Source organism: Notolepis coatsorum, assembly GCF_963971535.1.
Source record: "Notolepis coatsorum genome assembly, chromosome: 11".
NCBI classification, from domain to species: Eukaryota; Metazoa; Chordata; class Actinopteri; order Aulopiformes; family Paralepididae; genus Notolepis; species Notolepis coatsorum.
This window is the reverse complement of record NC_140175.1, coordinates 100,567,140-100,586,888: the sequence shown is the minus strand read 5'-3', so window position 1 is coordinate 100,586,888 and position 19,749 is coordinate 100,567,140. Positions and strand designations below refer to the sequence as shown.

Genomic DNA, 19,749 nt, shown 5'->3' with positions numbered 1-19,749 from the left:
GCAAATTGTACATGACAATTTCTTGGAGCAATAATAATAACAACAACCCATTGTTTCACAAAAAGACAATAACATTTATTTGAAAGTAGTAGTACAAATATTTCCACCGTGTCCATTAAAGATTCAGTACAATAAAAATCTTGCTGCATTTTTTTTTAACAGGAGGGTATGTTACCATACAAATACCCCATATGTTAGAACTGTTGTTGTGAAAATGATGACAAAAGCCCTTTGATGTCTATCCAATGTACTTCCTATAAGATATTGCATAATATACACAGGTCTGTCGGTTGTCAGTAGTTGTAAAGGATATCACAAGTAATGAAACTAGTTTGCTACAATTTAGTTAATTTGAGTGGTTCAAAAACATCCACAGCACCTGTAAATGTACTAAAACAGTTATAACAAATCAAATGATACATCTGAAGCTGAAAGAACAATACCAAAATTACATGAACATTTCACAATAAGCTATTTATGACTGAAGCAAAAGATCATTGTACTAGATCTTTAACACAAGCCTTAGGCTCATTAAGAATCGTACCATTATCTGGTGATAACAACATTTAGAGTATCCTGGACGCTAAATCGCAAACATTATGTGACGAAGACAGGCGATTGAAAACACAGAGATATGAGCGAGCTTAAAGAAGCTCAACATAATTGGCGGGGAATAATCCGTAGTGTCCATTCGGTCCGTAACCTCTCCACCAGCCGTCATCCACCCTCTCTATCCCGGTGATTATGTCATCGGGGTCGAAGGTGATCTCAGTGTCGTCCGCTGTGGAGGAGGAGCAAGAAGAGAGCGAGGACGTCTTCCGTCAGTCATTCAAAGTCTACATAATACAGTTATAAAAACATAGCGTTTAGAGTTGGACTCTTTTATAAGGGGTCATAGGTCAGGGCCTGTGTCTAGGCCTACTATCACTCACCGGCCTGGTAGTCGTAGAGGGCCCTGGCCGTATCGCTCGGTGCACTGGCCTCTGCCCCCTGCTCCTGAGGAAAGAACCACAATGATATTCAAGTGCATGTATGTTGACGGTTCAGTGTGCATTCCTTTATACCCTTATTCCTTTAAAAGGCCTAAGGCTGAGACTATATGCCATTTGGAAGAATCGATAAATTGGGACAAAATTATCGATAAATAGATTTTCTTATTAGTATTTTTGTAATATTTTTTTTATTTGTTTTTACTATTATTATTTAAACAACTAATGTACGTTTATTTTGCAGCAATTCTTTGTCGTAGCCGCCATCTTTAGTGTTACAGATTTCCCCATTCAAAACTACCACACAGTGATCCTTCTCACATTTTATAGTCGGTGGTCTCTGGATGTGATGGAGGAGTGCACTGCATATTGAATGCACAGTGCAGAGTTGCAATTCAACTGAATTGACATGAAATGGGGATGTTTTAAAAAAAAAATTTACACATGCACAAAAAATCGATAAGTGATGCCACTTATCGATTTCATGCAGTTATCGATAAATCGATAAGTGGTCTCAGCCTTGGGCCGCATGAAATCAAAATAGATGTTTATGTTCTTTTATCACATATATCTTGCACCTATATGCCAGTATCTGTCCCAACAATGACAAAAAGTTGTAATGTAGAGTTTGTAATTTCCTGGAAAAAAAATGTTGAGTCATTCTGCACACAGGGGCGTATACACATTGTGTCCAATGAAATGCTTTCCAGAATGACATTTACAGCAAAGCAAACAAATGTTCAATGCTAGCTTGCTAGCTAATGTTACTAATGTTGCTAACGTAGATTGGTAACATTAGATAGCTAATGGGTCGACCGCAATGCACATTCAGCACTATTGGCTACTATAAATGCCAATAAATATCCCTCCCTAGCTTCCTGTTTTTACAGGAAAAATGCATAGAATATAGAGTCAAATAGCATTCTGTTAGCCATTTCATGGGGACTTTAACACTATGCCGTCTGTCCACGAGTATATACGTGTTTTGGTGCCATGCGTTGTGGACCAGAGCCACGTATATACTCGTGGCAAGTTGTTATTGTTTTATTCCATATTTATAACGCTATTAACGTCCGCTATCGAGATCCATTACCTACCCACATATTTGATTTTCGAAACATGCACTACCGGCCAGATCCGCTTAGGGGCGCCATCGCTCCACTGCAGTATCATTGAGGGGATTTAAAAAAAAAAAATCTTTTACAGTCCTGTGGGCGGATCATATGAGCCTCGATTCCAAACGAAGACCCTCCATCTTTGATCCAGTTACCGAACGTATTTTTCAGCCTGGAATAATGGGATTTATGATTAGCCAATGGACATATCGATTTACCCGAATCCGATGACTAATGAAGAAATGCTGCCGGCGATCACATGGCCTGACGGTAGGACACTATTCCCCCAAATTACAGCTGGATTGGACATTGAAACAAACGTGATGATCAGTGAACATGGCTGATTGAACGCACACTATATTGCTAATCAATAATACTAATCGGCGTTCCCCGCCGCCCCCATTTCATCCATAGATGCTCTGTAATAGTCCGGATGCTACGCAGTTTGTTTTATTTCATTCGTATATATACAGCAGAAATGGCATTTGATATAACGGCGCCAACGTTTAGCCTATTATCTATCTTCCTGGAAAAAAGACTAGACAAAAAGCGCGATAAACCTTATATTCACGACGCTATAAAATGACAACCAACCGATGGATTTTTATTTTCTTTAAGCCATTATGAAGGCACGGTTTATGCACTCAAGTGACAATGAGAATGGACAGATAGCAATACTATAAATGATATATATATCTCTTAGAAAATACATAGGTTTGTAAACAAACCGCTGTCCTCTGAGGCATAAATCGCAGCAAGACTGCGGACGCCAAAGTGTTAAGCATCTCAACATGGTCAGACTTACCTCCTCCTCGCCCCGATCGCGACAATGTGAGCAAGGGTGATGAATGCACACTTAATAATTATTCAGGGTAAATCTATTTATTTCACCCAACTAACTAACCTCAGATCAGTTTGCCTAAATCAGGAGTCTCAAACTCGTGGCCCGCGGGCCAATTGCAGCCCGCTGGATGATATTTTGCGGCCCCCTACATAATTTATTTTACATTTCTTTTTTTTATGTAATATATATATTTTCTTTTACAATAAAGTTTCATACAAATCTTAGTCAAACCTTTAGTATTATGGATATTAAACATGCTGGCAGAGTACATGCATCCATGTTGTTGTGAACATTTTAATTAAATAAAGAAATTCCCTATCCATAGTCGCCGTGGGAAAGAATAAAATAAAAAATAAAATAAATTCCCTACCTACCCATGGCCTTAACTGACAACCAACAGGAAACAAATAATATTTTCTTTTATGCCTAATAAAATAATGTATGACTGAAGTGATGGAGACCATGTTTGAAGGCAAACAAAAGCAAATCCTCCTCAGATAGCACAGCAACCAGAATAACTGAAATACTGGCTGGTGATTTGATTAAACAGCTTTGTGATAGAATAAAAAAAAATGCAGTGCATTTCCATAGCTGTGGATGAGTCCACTGACACCACTGAGAAGCCTCACCCAGACTCTACCTCCAGCGGCCCCCAGGTAAATTGAGTTTGAGACCCCTGGACTCAAACACTGGCAAAAAAAAAAAAAAAAAGGAGAGCGAGAGAGAGAGAGAGAGAGAGAGAGAGAGAGAGAGACATTGACTCACTGTTGGTATAACTTGGGAGATATCCTCATACAGATCCTCTGCTGCAGCTGATGGTTCGTACAACTCCTCCTTTTCCTCCTGAGTCGTGGCTTCCTCTGTAGCTAAAGGGGGAATGATTGGCATCGTTAAGGTCATATTGCCTCAATATTATATTGGCAAAAAAAAAGCAAGAGGCCACAATTTGTTGCAAAACACCCTCTGCATAATGATTTACAGTTATAGTTCCACGTTTCCAAAAACACACCACTTCAGGAGGATGTTTGTTTGGGCATGATGTCATCTGCTAGCTACTGCATCACCTGGCTACGTTTCTGAACCGTGGTCAGCGCAGGCCTTCTGAGACGGAGAGGCAAGTTTTAAAAGGAGCTGGAAGTGGTATTTTTCGGGGTTCGAATAAGTGGTCTACAGGTTCACATAAGCCATCACCATCAGAGTGTTTTGGTCAGTAACATGGGTCTCCCAGTCCCTCTGCTCTGCAGTAAACGGGAAATACGTGGTCTTACCTCTTCACCAAAGCTTTTTCTTAGTTTTAAACCTTTTATGTGTTTTTATCCCTTTTTTATGTTTTTTATGCCTTGTTTTTATAATTGCCTATGTTTTTAAAGCCTATGTTTTACCCTGTAGCACTTTGAGATTTGGTTCCAAATGTAAAGTGCACTACAAATTAAATGTATTATTATTATGCCATTCACCGATCCAATAAGAAATAAAAACTAGTTTTACGAAAATAAAAAGTAAAATAATCTGCCAGCGCAGTAAGCAAATCTGGAAAAGTCTATCTCCCAGCAGAGGGACTGGGAGACTCATGTTACTGACCATGTTACTCTCAGAATGTAGAGCTATTTAAAACAAAGGAATACCACTTGCATCACCTTTAAAGCCTATCTTTCAGTGTCTAACCCACACACCAGACTTAAAGCAGGGGAAAGCAGTGTTCTACGACGAGGGGCCTTTTCAACAAGCTTAGGTTATTACTCATTCTTGATTCCTGGTAATTCTTTTTGAAATTTTAATACTTTAACTCTTTCCCTGCCAACGACGAGTATACTCGTTATAGCCCGCCAATCGAATAACGCCAACAACGAGTATACTCGTTATTCGATCGTTATTTCTTTTATTCGCTATTTCCATTCATAAATCATCCAGGTATGCTGTGGTAATGTGTGAGATCGCAACGGTCCGATACCGCCGCCTGGTGGTATGAGGTCGATGTTGCACTCCCTTTGTCTCTGTGTATGGGGGTGTGCATCATTGAAAGTCATCCGGGCGAGGGGCGGCTAAGTGGCGCAGTGGGCAAGGCGCTCGCCACCAACGCAGGAGATGCTGGGTTCGAGCCCAGCTCTCGGCATTGCTACCAGCTTGGCTGGTCGTTCATACTAATACAATTGGCAGTATTAGGGGGTGGGAAGCTGGTGGGTGGGGATCGGACGTTGTGGACAGCGACTCCTACAGGTCGGTTGGTGCGCCTGCGCAGTAGAATCAGGAAGCGACGAGGGCGGCGTGTCCCTCCCACGCAGACCCTCGCCACTGAGAGAGTGCGCTGTGCAGGTGAAAAGATGCGACGGCTGCCTCCTCGAGTACCGGAGGGGACACGTGATGCAAGGCTTCGTCCACATTGCAGCCGGCTTGTGGGAGGCATGGCCTAACAACGTTCGAGACAGGGGAGGGTAGAATTGGACAATACGAAATTGGGGACGGGAGAAAAGTAGAAAAATGGGGAGAAAAAGTAGATAAAAAAAAAAGAAAGTCATCCGGGCGGAGTTTTCTTGTAACGTCGATCAAGATCTTCACTGAATTGAATAGTCAATCCCACGCCGGATTCATTATGCTGTGGGGGGTTATGGCGTGGGCCAAATGGACATACGATCTAGCAGATGGCAATCAAATAATTGGAAAATTATTTTTGGATCATCATCGGCCACAGGTAAGAGCAATTTAACGTCAATTTCAGCTTGGTTGTCCATTGTTTTCATAGCCATCGCTCTGATCAACATATGCTGTTGTACTAACGAATGCCGTTATTGACAATCAATTAATCATAAATGACCCCCCCCCCCTTTCATGCATGCATGATGGAACATAATATACCGATCATATGCATTTGAATTTTTTTTTGTAGCGTGTATAGGGACGAAATGCCAATGGATATGCGTTGTGGCAGGGTTCGAAATTAACGGGGGCTTGGGGCAAAATGCCCTAAAAAATTTACCAAATGCCCTCGAAAATCAGTTAAGGGGGGCAAAAAAAGCCCCGGACAGTTTACCAATTATATATATATATATATATACAGGGAACAAAATAAGCACCCGCAAAGCGCCAATGGCGGGCAGATTTGAACAAAATAGTAATGTTTTTTTTGCAGCCGTCAATCTCTCCTTGTTTACACTGTAACGATACGCCCGATTAGCTAACGTTAGCTTAATAACGTTAATGTGTTATAAATATGTGGAACCATATGGAAGGAGTAAGCCGGCCGCTAAAAAGAAAACCCACCGCAGCTTTCTCAGACGTAAAGGATGAGTGGGACCACCTGACAAAAGAAAGTTTCCAGAGCAGTGGAAATTTGAAGATAGTTTCAAGTGACTAGGCTACAGTATGATGCGGGGGCAAGAGACACCGGGTTCGAATCCGGCTGTTGGTGTTGCCTCCGGCTTGGGCCGGCCGTCATACTGGCTCAATTGGCAGAGTCAGCGGGTGGAAGTCGATGGGTGGTAATCTGGACGTTGTGGACAGCAACTCCTACAGGTCGGTTGGGGGACGCCTGCACAGCAGAGACAGGAAATGGTGGGGGTAGTGTGAGCCTCCCACACATTACACCTCGCCAATGAGAGTCCGCGCTGGCAGGTGAAAAGATGCGACAGGCTGCCTCCTCGTGTACCGGAGGGGACACGTGATGCAAAGGCTTCCATCCTCCTTACAACCGACCAGTGGGGGGCATATGCGAGCAACGTTCAAGACAAGGGAGGGGAGAATTGGAAACACGAAATTGGGATGGGAGGAAAATAGAAAAATAAGGAGAAAAAGTGGATAAAAAAAATAAAGATTGATTGTATTGATTAATCAATCATCAATCAATATATACAAATTATTTGCTTAAAATGTTACTCTGGCCTCTTATTTAAGTGTGTATTCTTTATCTACTTGAACGTAATACCTTATCTACCTGAAATGTACTGAAATGTTTTATATATCTGAGACACAAATTTGTTTTGGCTGGTAAAAAAATCTGCCTGGCTGGTAGTGTGCAAGGAGCAGTTTGCGTGGATGTTTTTGTTGGCGGGTCGAAAACTGTAAAGAAATACAGCACTTTGCACCACCAGGACAGCCACAGCCAAGGATGTTTAATAACCTTTTTTATCTTAAAAGTTCAGTGCCCCCGAAATACAAAAAAAGCTCACGCTGCCCCCGATACTTCCTGATTCTGCTGTACAGGCGCACCAACCGACCTGTAGGAGTCACTGTCCACAATGTCCAATCCCCACCCACCGGCTTTCCCACCTCTAACACTGCCAATTGTGTTAGTATGACGACCGGCCAAGCCGGTAGCAACGCCGAGAGCTGGGCTCGATACCAGCATCTCCTGTGTTAGTGGCGAGCGCCTTGCCCACTGCGCCACTCAGCCGCCAAAAGTTAATTTCTAACCCTGCGTCGCGGGCTATTACTAGCCTTCCAGGAATTACCCCAGACCCATACTTATATTCACCATGGTATAAAACGAGAATGTATGGATGGAAAAAATATTCCTTTTTCACATCTTGAACGATAGATACTCGATGTCAAATGGGCCATAGAATTGCATATATAGCTATAATATTTAAATAGTTATAGCCCTGCAAACAAGGTGAGCGACTCCCACCGTTTACAGCGATGGTGGTAGCTACTATAGGATGAGGCTAATGCATGGCGTCCAATGAGTTAAGATTTGATGTATTGTAAGCCCCGCCCTCTTAGAAAAGAGGGGCGGCATTTGAGATGTTCTACAAACTGCCGCTTTAGATTCAAGAGATTTATTCGTCACACACATACATACATGAGACATGTGGCCATGCCCGCCTTGATTGTGCAACAAATAAATAATAGAATAAAATAGATAATAAAATTGTCATGATAAAAAGTACTAAGATAAGCTTACGAATAGAAGGGAATGAGTCCTATATACACTACTATACAATATACAGTTATACTATATATAACTATACAAAAACATACAGTTATGTTTTTTAAAGTGACCTTTTCCCCCCTAAAGTTGTGTGTGAGAGAGTGCAGGATGTGTGGTGTGGTGTGGTGTGTGTGTGTGTGTGTGTGTGTGTGCGTGTGTGCGTGTGTGTGTGTAGCCTACCCTGGGGAGCATCTTCAGCACCCTCCTCGTCGTCAAACTCATCGGACCAGTCCTCCCCCTCTGTGCCAGCTGCATCTGTGTGTGTATTGACCAGACGTTTAGTAATCATTGTGTCCAGCAATTCATACATATTCATGTGTGTGTGTGTGTGTGTGTGTGTGTGTGTGTGTGTGTGTGTGTGTGTGTGTGTGTGTGTGTGTGTGTGTGTGTGTGTGTGTGTGTGTGTGTGTGTGGTACATGGGTGGGGGTGGAGACAGGGCGTCTGACCTGCAGGCTCTGGTTGGACAGGTGAGGCAGCAGGCGTGACATCAAGGGCTGGAGGGGAAGGAGCTGCAACAGGTGAGTCAGGTCTGATGGGGGAGGCAGGGGCCACGGGTGATGCAGGGGCCACGGGTGATGCAGGGGCCACGGGTGATGCAAGGATCTCTGGGAGAACCGGAGCAGGGATCTCTGGGAGAACCGGAGCAGGGATCTCTGGGAGAACAGGAGCAGGGATCTCTGGGAGAACCGGAGCAGGGATCTCTGGGAGAACCGGAGCAGGGATCTCTGGGAGAACAGGAGCAGGGATCTCTGGGAGAACAGGAGCAGGGATCTCTGGGAGAACCGGAGCAGGGATCTCTGGGAGAACAGGAGCAGGGATCTCTGGGAGAACAGGAGCAGGGATCTCTGGGAGAACCGGAGCAGGGGACTGTGGTTCCATCACTGCTTGTCTCTCATTGGGCAGCTTGGACAGGAAGGGGCTCTGCAGTTTCCCTGAGTGACACAATGACAACATGTCAACAATCAACTTTAGTTGGAGCAGGAGTGTGTGTGTGTGTGTGTGTGTGTGTGTGTGTGTGTGTGTGTGTGTGTGTGTGTGTGTGTGTGTGTGTGTGTGTGGTACAAAGGCCCCGTTCCCCGTACGTGGTTCAACTAAGCCGATCAAATGTCCCATTAGCCAGCTTAAATTAACCCGATGATTGATGTCAGGCTATCTCGGTTTCTCAAAGGCTGATTCGCGCTCAAACAATCTCGTTAATTCTAACCAGACTTCAGTAATCAGGATAATTTGCACGTGCCCGTCCTACTTCAACAAGTGGGAGGCGTCGATCGCCGAAACCATGATTTTCTAAATGGGAAAATATCGCCAACAAGTTAAATGCATATCTATAGGCTAATTTGAAGTGCCTCATTACCCCAATCAATCAGATTATATTTCTTTAAATGTGCCTGCTGGCAGTAGGCTTAATGGAATGAATCATCGAATGAGATCTTGCTCTTTCAGAATAAGTAGATAAAAACAAGCCCAAAGAGTAACTAATTGATACGAATTAATATATACTTATGAGGACATATGTACTGTATGCGCTTAGGTACTATATAAATACATGGTTCCCAAAGTTTTCAGGCCGCGAACCCCAAAATAACGATGTCAGACAGCCGCGACCCCCACTATTATAGGAGGTGGTTGAAACATGCAAACGTTTACATGCACATGCACTAATTGGTAGGGATGCACCGAAAGTTTTCGGCCGAAAATGGCAAAAAATGGCCTTTCGGCTTTTGGCCGAAAGAGTTTTTTCACCGAAAATATATCACCGAAACAGAAACAACCTAACAACCTCGCGTGTTGTTGTGGTGATGTCGCGCTGTCGGGAGTCGCGCTGCCCCTATGTAAACTCTGCGCGCAACGCGTCCAACAAATGCGTCCCCAACATGCTTTCATATCCTCATTCACTATTATGCCCGTCGCGGTAGGAGTGATCTAATATGCATATCATTCGCGTGTTGTGGTGATGTCGCGCTGTCGGGAGTCGCGCTGCCTCCATGTAAACTCTGCGCGCAACGCGTCCAACAAATGCGTCTTCAACATGCCTTTACATCCCCATTCACCATATGCCCATCGCGGTTAATCACTGAGTGATCTAATATGCATATTATTCAGAGCGAGAGGGGGGGGGGGGATTGTGTTTCTCACATTGACGCTGTCTGTCTGTCGCGCGTCTACTGTGCCGAGTCAAGCGAGCACATTCAGCTGGGGACTAGAAAGGTGCGCTCAGTAGAGCACAGATGTCCGCTGCGGCAGCCAGAGAAAAGATGGAATTAATGTACTGTATGCATTCAGAAGTGCTGAATAAATGTTTTATGGACCCATAATGGTGATTATTTATTATTTAAGTTAAGTTTAGCCATAATCATATATTTTAATATATATAATGTTCCACAACATTGGTAAAAAAAAATCTATTCTATGAATCATTTTCGGCCTTTCGGTTTTCGGCCAACTGTTTTCTATTTTCGGTATCTGTTTCGGCCAAGAATTTCCCATTCGGTGCATCCCTACTAATTGGAGGCTTTTAACACGCACAATAACTACACAAAATAACACTAATCAAACAACCATAAAATGAATACATATAGCGCATTTCATTTAGAAGGCTAATGTTCAATTCCATGAGATGGATGGGCACTAGGCTTGGAGCACAACAAGTCCAGTCTGGGTTTAACTTTGGAGACAGCGACTCGGAGATCATCCTCCACATACAGACGTGATCTGTACTTACTTTTTATATAAGTCTGTGCAGAGAATGTTTTTTTGCATAGGTAGGTAGATCCAAATGGCAGATAGCTGTGCGTATTCCCCCTCAATTGATATCCAGAACTCGTCGCTTGATTTCCTCGTGAACGCTTGTATTCTATCATTGAACGACAGGATGGTTGTGTTTTCACCTTGTAGTGACACATTAACACATCCAGTGCCGTTCAGCAGAGGGTGCTGTGGGCCGTGAGTGCCAGCGCTTTTTCAATGGGGATAAATGCCGGTGTTTGCAGTGCTAAACCTATATTAAATATTATAGCTATGGATCTAATAACAGTCGATTGTCAGTGAGTTTCTTCTGGTCAACATGCAAGAAACAGATTTTCATCCATACATTTCCGTTTTATACCGTGGTGAATACGAGCATAGTTCCAGAGCGACTCTGTGTAATCCCAGGAAACGCAGCCAAACAGCACTTTACTGCATTCCACTATAAATCGTGCCATTACTCGCCTGGATCAATAATCTATTTTAGATCAACGCTAGATTATCGGTATTATGTTTCATCATGGATGCATGAAGGGGGGGGGGGGGGAAGCCGCCCTCCGTGTTTTGATCGCAACCAACGGGACACTCCACACACACACTCTGATCGCGGGGAAAGAATGATCGGATCAACACAAGATTGATAATATATAGCCCTTACCTTGTCTATGATGTACTGCATAAAGAATAATCCAATTATCTGATCGCCATTCCAAGTACTGATCGCGATAATGTTTCCAACGTAATCCAGCATTGAATGATGCAACTGTGGTGACCGCTTGTCTTGCCCGAGTGTTTAGACCGCGGCCCCACGCCGCAGCTCGGCCCAGACAACAAGCCACATCGTTTCGTTTCAAATGGTGCAATAGCGGCCGCAAGGCGTTAGGTGGCGGTATTGGCCATTTGCGATCTCAGACCCATTCAGGACACCCTGCCTGATGAATTATCAATGGAGATAGCGAATAAAAGAAACAACGATCCAGAAACGTGTTAACACGTTAACGGCACCCAAAGGTTAAGAGTGACCATTAATTTGTGTAAATATGCAGCAAGACAAACATGCTAGCCTCGTTATCCAGTCGGGGTCGGAGAGGTGAGCAGCGACGCACTCTCCGTCAGAAACAAGCGCGCCTCATCCCGCAGCTCAAACAGGTGTCGCGCGCGATGTGCATTAATATGTAGGACAAAGGAAATCCATAGGCTGAATAGGATTTTATTATCAGCATTTCAGGTCTATTATTTTACATTTCAAAAGCATTTCTTTTACCAGTTGAATGTACTTTAATTGTTTTTAATTATAGGCCTATTTCACACATTTATGAAATCAATGCATTCTGGAAATCATCTCGCGACCCCTCTAGATAAACTAAGCACAAAAACATTATGGTAGGGCGGCTAGGTGGTGTAGTGGGCAAGGCACTCGCCACCAGTGTGGAGACGCTAGGATTCGCGTGTTCGAATCCAGCTCTCCACATTGTTTTCAGTTTAGCTGGTCGTCCGCAGTAATACACATTGGCCGTATTACGGGGAGGGAAAACTGAAGGGTGGGGATCGAACGTTGTGAACAAGCGACTCCTACAAGTCGGTTGGTGCGCCTGCGCAGTAGAATCAGGAAGTGTTGGGGGCAGCGTGAGCCTCCCACGCGTTACTCCTCGACACTGAGAGATCGAGCTGCGCAGGTGAAAAGATGCGACTGCTGTTACCTCAAGTACCGGAGGGGACTTGTGCTATGTATGACTTAGTCCACATTGCAGCCGGCTTGTGGGAGGCAAGAAACAGCGTTCGTGACAGGGGAGGGATGAATTGGATGATACGAAATTGGGATGGGAGAAAAATAGAAAAATGGGAGAAAAAGTGGATCAAAAAAAAAAAAACATTATGGTATAATGGGATCTCTGAGGAAGGGAGCTGCCATTTTTTCCCGAGGGAGTGTCAAGCTTATCCAGATAACTTCAGTTAGCCTGCGCTGGAGCAGGTTCAAGTTTATGGATGTGTTGCTATAGTGATTTTGCCAAACTTGCTTCGTGGAACCGAAAAGCCTGACTTATGTCAAGTTATCTTGAACATTATCCGGCTAACTCAATTAGCCACGTACGAGGAACAAAGCCCTGGTTGGAGCATGAGTGTGTGTGTTGTACCAGGTGGAGAGAGTGTGTGTGTGTGTGTGTGTTGTACCAGGTGCAGTGTGTGTGTGCGTGTGCGTGTGTGTGTGTGTGTGTGTGTTGTACCAGGTATGGTGGGAGCAGGTGGGAGCAGGATTGAGTGAGTGAGTGAGTGAGTGAGTGAGTGAGTGAGTGAGTGAGTGAGTGAGTGAGTGAGTGAGTGAGTGAGTGAGTGAGTGAGTGAGTGAGTGAGTGAGTGAGTGAGTGAGTGAGTGAGTACCAGGTCTGCTGGGAACAGGAGAGAGTCCGTTGCTCTGCTCTCTCTGTGTGAAAACATCTCTAGGGTTGAATGATCTCTGAGAGATCAAACTCTTTGCTTCCTGTAAAGGAAAGATAAATTCCTATTAAAAACCCATAATTCTCATATAGTAGCAAAGATATAGACCTATTTAGAGTAGACTTTCATCCTCACGTTAGCTTTCTGCACAGACGCAGCAGAGTTGATGCTTTTCCTCTGAGAGCTATGCTGCACCTTTTCCTGTTGTTCCTGTAAGAAATAAACACTAATTTAATCATCACAAACACACACAGAGCCCTTACAGAAAAGCCTATACCTGTAATTAATTTCACATGCGAGAAAATAAATAAATATATATATATACAGTATTATCACACGTGTGTGGTTTTTGGAGCACTTCACGTGTGATATTCATCACTCCACGACACGGCACTTAACTTACATGATCAGATTGATCGCTAATGGTTATTCCACGGGAAACCTTGCTTTCACATCATTTATCACATGTATGCAGTTCATTGTGAAGGTATTGTGAAAACATGATAATTACGTGAAAGCAAAGTTTCACATGGTAGGCACACGTGAAAATCATGTAAATGACAAGTAATGCATGCTAACACTGGGGTCTGTATGTATGTATGTATGTATGTATGTATGTATGTAAGGATGTGTCTGTCTGTCTGTCTGTCTGTCTGTCTGTCTGTCTGTCTGTCTGTCTGTATATATCCTTATGTATGCATGTGCTGTATGTAAGGATGTATGTATGTATGTATGCATCATTATGTATGTATGTGCTGTATGTAAGGATGTATGTATGTATGTGTCTGTACTGTATGTATGTACCATCTGTATGTATGTATGTATGCATGTGTCTATCTGTGTGTATGTACTATCTATGTATGCATGTATGCATCATTATGTATGTATGTACATGTCTGTACTGTCATCTCACCCATTTCTGTCGCTCCTGTTCCTTGTCCTCCGTCTCCTGTCGACTCTCGTACTTCCTATTAAAACACATGATTGTAGCTTTTACACAATGTTGGCTTTGTCTGTGCTTTACTTTCCATTGTAACAAGTCTTAACGAGTCTTGAATACGTATTATAACGAGTGAAAACAAATGGATGCGAGACTTTCACTCGTTCCAATCCAGCCGTATTTACCCTTTCACTACGACAATATGGAAGGTTAACCATTTCACTGCCACATGACAAAGGGTTAACCCTTTCACTACCACACTACAGAAGGTTAACCTTTCACTACCACACTACAGAAGGTTAACCGCCTGTAGTGTGGTAGTGAAATGTTAACCGTCTGTAGTGTGGTAGTGAAAGGGTTAACAGTCTGTAGTGTGGTAGTGAAAGGGTTAACCGTCTGTAGTGTGGTCGTGAAAGGTTAACCTTCTGTAGTGTGGTAGTGAAAGGGTTAACAGTCTGTAGTGTGGTAGTGAAAGGGTTAACCGTCTGTAGTGTGGTAGTGAAAGGTTAACCGTCTGTACTGTGGTAGTGAAATGGTTAACCGTCTGTAGTGTGGTAGTGAAATGTTAACCGTCTGTAGTGTGGTAGTGAAAGGGTTAACAGTCTGTAGTGTGGTAGTGAAAGGGTTAACCGTCTGTAGTGTGGTAGTGAAAGGTTAACCTTCTGTAGTGTGGTAGTGAAACGGTTAACATTCTGTAGTGTGGTAGTGAAACGGTTAACCTTCTGTAGTGTGGTAGTGAAAGGGTTAACCGTCTGTAGTGTGGTAGTGAAAGGGTTAACATTCTGTAGTGTGGTAGTGAAAGGGTTAACATTATGTAGTGTGGTAGTGAAACGGTTAACATTCTGTACTGTGGTAGTGAAAGGGTTAACATTATGTAGTGTGGTAGTGAAACGGTTAACATTCTGTACTGTGGTAGTGAAAGGTTAACCTTCTGTCACTAGCGGACTGGCCATAGGGAGCACCAGGAGTTTTCCCGGTGGCCTGGCAGACTGGCATGTCCTGGCTGCCCTGGCAGACTGGCAAATGCTTTTGATTTTTTTATTTATTTGTATTTGTTTGTGCCCGCAGTCAGGCCACTGAACTCCGAAGCAGGCCAGGTCAGTATACGTGTTTCTATTTGCGCGGAGATGTGCTCTCTATATAAGTTCAGGCAAGCAGGCAGGAATGAGTTAACTTGTCATTCACAACCCAGCGCGAGGCAGCGCGCCTGAGTGGGCCTGCGCACGCAGGCCTCGCCAATCTCAAACAAAGCCTATTGATTTCAATCATGATGAGAACGACTGGCGAAACCCATGAGATATGAATGTTTTGGATAGCTCTAGAATGGGTGAAGACGAACGTCGGACTGAAATTGAAAGAATGAGCCTGGCCTGCCTGAGTCAAATTCCCGGTAGGAATTATGGTCCCAGTCCGCCACTGCCTTCTGTAGTGTGGTAGTGAAAGGGTTTAGGCTATTTCCTCAACAATCTTTTTGGTGTGTTTTGTTTTTTTACTTTCCTCAAGTTGGGCCATCTCCAGCGGAGGAAATACTGTGTGCAGTTCACTAGAGGCGAGTGAGTCACCAGGGTGAGTCATCCTCCAGCAGAGTTTCTCTGACTGGCAGATGCAGCCAATGGTCTTGAGACACGGATCACGTTGATTTGAGCTTTATGTCTGACGATCACATGTCTTCCTCACAACAGGACGATATGATTACGCATACGAGTGCATGCCATGCTTACCAACTGTTTCGCCTGTTTTATTGCAACACTACCATCACCGACATCTAAGAAGGGAGATCCCCCTTTGAACGGCCCTTCTAAGGTTTCTCTCCTCCACATTGCCTGTGGTGCATTTTTTCCTATTGCTAGGTTTTAGTGAGTTTTTCCTTACCTTCGCATGGGTCTGGCAGTGTTGCATTTATTTAAAAATTTTTGGTGTTTTTGTGTTTGTTGTTTCTTCTTGACTTGTTTAAAGAAGACGTGTCTGGCCCATGGGGACATTAACGTGTGTTGTCGGGCCTTACAAATAAATTAGATTTGATTTGATTAAAGGGGGAATTGCGCCAGTGTCATCTAGATTACAGCGGTTCTCAAACTATGGGTCGCGACCCAAAGTGGGGTTGTGGTAGGGGTGTGAAAATGTCTTGATTCTAAGATGCATCACGATGCGGACGTTGAAGATTCAGCATCGATGCAGTGACAGAACATTAATCGATATTATTTTTTATTTACTCTCTTGCTAGCTTTTATGTTCTTTTACAATGTAGTGCTTTGGGATTTGCTCCACAACTATAAAGCGCCCTACAAATCAAATATATTATTATTATTGTATTATTAAAGCTATAGTGCTCTGGTCATGCATCCACTCAACTCATAGAAAATACAGCATCAGGCTATTCTAAAAGTATTGATACTAATAAAAATAGTATTGAACCAAGTAGTATTGAACCGTTTTTAACAGCTGGGTATCGAGATACCCTCCTAGTATCTGTATCAAGCAGCGTTAGTAAAGACATTTATTTTGACATTCTGATTTAAGAACTTCTAAATAAAAGTTAATTTATCTGACTGCTTGTATTAATTGATGAAAAAGTATATATAGATTATAAAATTGAGGATGTATTGAGCTGCATCGAGATGCATTGTAGAAAGAATCGTGGACAGCTGAATCGTAATCGAATAGAATCGCGAGGCCAGTGAATATTCACAGCTCTAGGTCGTGGGTAGGTGACAGAATTTACTCTCTTTTTAATGTTCTGGCAACATATTTTGGCTAAATAGGCCTTGTTTTATAAATGTGTATTGATAACATAGTGCTGTAATCAAATGTTCTAATAAATATACATGATCAAGTTCAACAACGTGTGCTTTTATTTTGATATTCCTTAATTCCACGTTGAAATTACGCGATACATTAAGTGTGGGGTCGCCAAAAAAGATTGCTAAATAAAATGGGGTTGTGGTATAAAAAAGTTTGAGAACCCCTGATCTAGAACATCTTTCCCAATTTATTGTCTGTGGATTGTGTGTGTGTGTGTTGTCACTAACTTCTGCTGGTCGATCAAAGAGGCTTTTTCCTTTGCTCTTCTGTCTCTGTCCACCGCCTGCCTCTCATCCACCTCTTTCCTCTCGCTCTCCACCTTCTTCTTCTCCTCCTCCGATCTCGCCATCTCCTCCTTGCGACGTACCTCCTCGTCCCTCTGAGGGAGAGAGCGATGCGTTCATTAGAGGCAACAGGGGACATAATACACATAAGAGACATATCTTATCAACAGTTGAACTCAAATTAAATATATTATAAAGCAGCCTTTTGATGCTACATGTCTCTTTAGGTATGATCATCATCTACCTGGTTTTTGGCCCAGAAGGTGTCTTTGTCAGTTCTCTGAATCTCCTCGACGGCGTTGGTCTTCTGATACACACTAGAGATGTAGGATTAAAAGGAGAAATTGCGCCCAATTTTTAATAATTCATACATGTTATTCCTCTGGTCTAAGATGGCCCAAAGAACATTAGAGAACAAACAAGTCTCTCCCTAATGCGAAAACGAGTGTGCTAAAACTAGTGTGCTAAACCTCAGACATGTGATGTCATCAAGTATGAAGTCTGGAGTGGCTCCACAGACGATGAATAGACCACTGCTGCACTTCCACGTTACATTGAGCTCATGGAGGAGAGAGCGGGGGGAGATAATGAATTAATGTGGATGAGAGCCTCGACATTAAAGGCCCACTTGCAGGTTAAACCCTACTCTTCAATTATGGGTAGCCGTTTACATCATTGGTATCCAGTGGCGAATCCTTATGGAAGCCAACGGAAGCCATGCCTCCCTAATATTAAAATATGAATTAATATCAAATATGAAATATGAAAAAAAAAAAATTATATATATATATAATTTTTTTTAATATAGTTTACATTCTTTTTCATCTGTGCATCTGTGTTATATATATATATATATATATTTTTTTAAATGTCTCCCTCTTCTCCTTCTCACTCCCTCTAACACACTGTCAGCCTCACTATGCTCACTGCAGCAGGAGAGGAGGCAGATGGTAGGTCTCTTTCTCCAGGCTTCCAGCATTATAGAGTCCAAATCCGATCCTAGCCAATCAGATTCGAGCTGACTGCCACACCCTAAAAGTTTAAAACGGGGCTGAGAGGAAAACATATTTTCCCCTCTGCACTCTGAACATTGTATTAACCCGTAACTGTTCCCACGGGCCGAATATTGCCCCGATCCTCGCGAGATTAAATCCACGGGGACCTCTCGGCGTGCCGAAGCTTTTCCTAAATCACTTCCATCATCGAAAACGAGGGGAAAAGGTCGGCTCGCGACCCTGAAAATGTCGCGTGATTTTAAAAACGCTGTATTAAGTGAGCCTATTATGGGATCCACGCGAGCTTTCTATCGTGGAAACATCTGGGCGTCCCGCAACTTTTACTCAATCACATGTAGCCCCTAAAATGCTTAGAAAAGGAAAACGGAATGCGTGGAATAAACTCGCCGAAACGGAAAAGTGTCCCACGGGCGCGCCGTGATTCCGATCCGCGTGAAAATATTCACGGCGATAGATGAGACCGTGGGACACCTTTTTGCAACCGAATATGTGTCTCGAATTTGCTCCCACGCGGCAAGGAAAAATCGGACCAAAAATTAACCAATGCTCCAGCAGTATTAATGACCCTGATGTAAACAAGACAAACGTCTTTCTCTGGTCTGCATCCCCTTATACAATTGTGTGTATTGAGCCGTACTGTATTGTACCCATTCTGCAATCTGTTAAATAAATAAAAAGAAAGTTTGACTGGCCGCCGAGCCATACTGTAGTGTACATGGTGACTGCTTGAAAAAAAAAAAAAAAAAATTATTAATAAAAATATTTAATAATTTTTTTTTTATAAATTTTTTTTGGCTTCCCCTGTTATTTTACCCACGCGACGCCACTGTTGGTATCTATTTTCATTATTAATTTTTTTCCATTTTATGCCGGAAATTCCACTCAGAAAGGGTTAAAAATGTCCACGCATGAATAACATGTATGGAGCCAATCAAAAAGCTTATCAGACGCTATCAGTACCGTGACCGTGACGTCACTGCAGGTAACTTTCCCCTACCTCTCATCCACTACAATGGAGTTAGACAAGTGCAGAAAGCTATTTCCTTGATCCAGATGGACGCCTTACAAGACGCAAATGGGTTTAATCGTCGGAGAGACTTTGATGGACCAGCTACAACTGCATTTTTGGTTGAAACAAGGTAGTTATAAGGTTTTTAATGTCATAAAAAAAGAACTACATGTACCACTAGGCAGCCTGTTGTTCAGTACAGCAGCGCTATTGGTCTGGTTAGGCTGTCGCCTTATGCCTGATCCCCGTCCGGGTCATAGTACCAAGCTGGCTATACGTTAACGTTAGCATTATGTCTACTGTCGTGAACCATTTTAAATCGGGGCATGTAAAAGAGTTTGGGGAATGAGTAAAATGAGCAGGTCCTCTTCTCAGACCTGTGGGGCAAAGCACTGCACGCATCATGCCAGCTAGCAAGCTACACGTCACGGCATGTTGATACGATAGTAGCCCATTTTGTGACTGTGATGCACTCGGTGGGAGCATGTCTATGTTCCCCGGGTCCTATGTTCCCAGATTGATTGATTGATTGAACATTTTAGACCACCAGCCCTGATTCCAAACTCTAACCAACTTCGAAAGAGGGCCTAAGCTTAACCAGTTCGAAACAAGGCGGACATTAATAATTAATAAAATAAAAATTA

General features: G+C 43.1%; 1 protein-coding gene across 1 annotated transcript in view; it reads right to left on the bottom strand.

The window, feature by feature from the left end:
- Window positions 1-56: 56 nt before the first annotated feature.
- dbnla (drebrin-like a) overlaps window positions 57-19,749 on the bottom strand; it is a 33,483-nt gene continuing 13,790 nt past the window's right edge. Inside the window, exons 8-17 of the mRNA XM_084324279.1 lie at window positions 17,325-17,397; window positions 17,024-17,175; window positions 13,968-14,022; window positions 13,190-13,264; window positions 12,998-13,097; window positions 8,320-8,805; window positions 8,053-8,127; window positions 3,714-3,814; window positions 933-996; window positions 57-781 (exon numbers count right to left, since the gene is read on the bottom strand). Coding sequence (XP_084180405.1) covers window positions 645-781; window positions 933-996; window positions 3,714-3,814; window positions 8,053-8,127; window positions 8,320-8,805; window positions 12,998-13,097; window positions 13,190-13,264; window positions 13,968-14,022; window positions 17,024-17,175; window positions 17,325-17,397 — 1,318 coding nt within the window. The 3' untranslated portion in view covers window positions 57-644. The remainder of the gene's footprint in view (window positions 782-932; window positions 997-3,713; window positions 3,815-8,052; window positions 8,128-8,319; window positions 8,806-12,997; window positions 13,098-13,189; window positions 13,265-13,967; window positions 14,023-17,023; window positions 17,176-17,324; window positions 17,398-19,749) is intronic.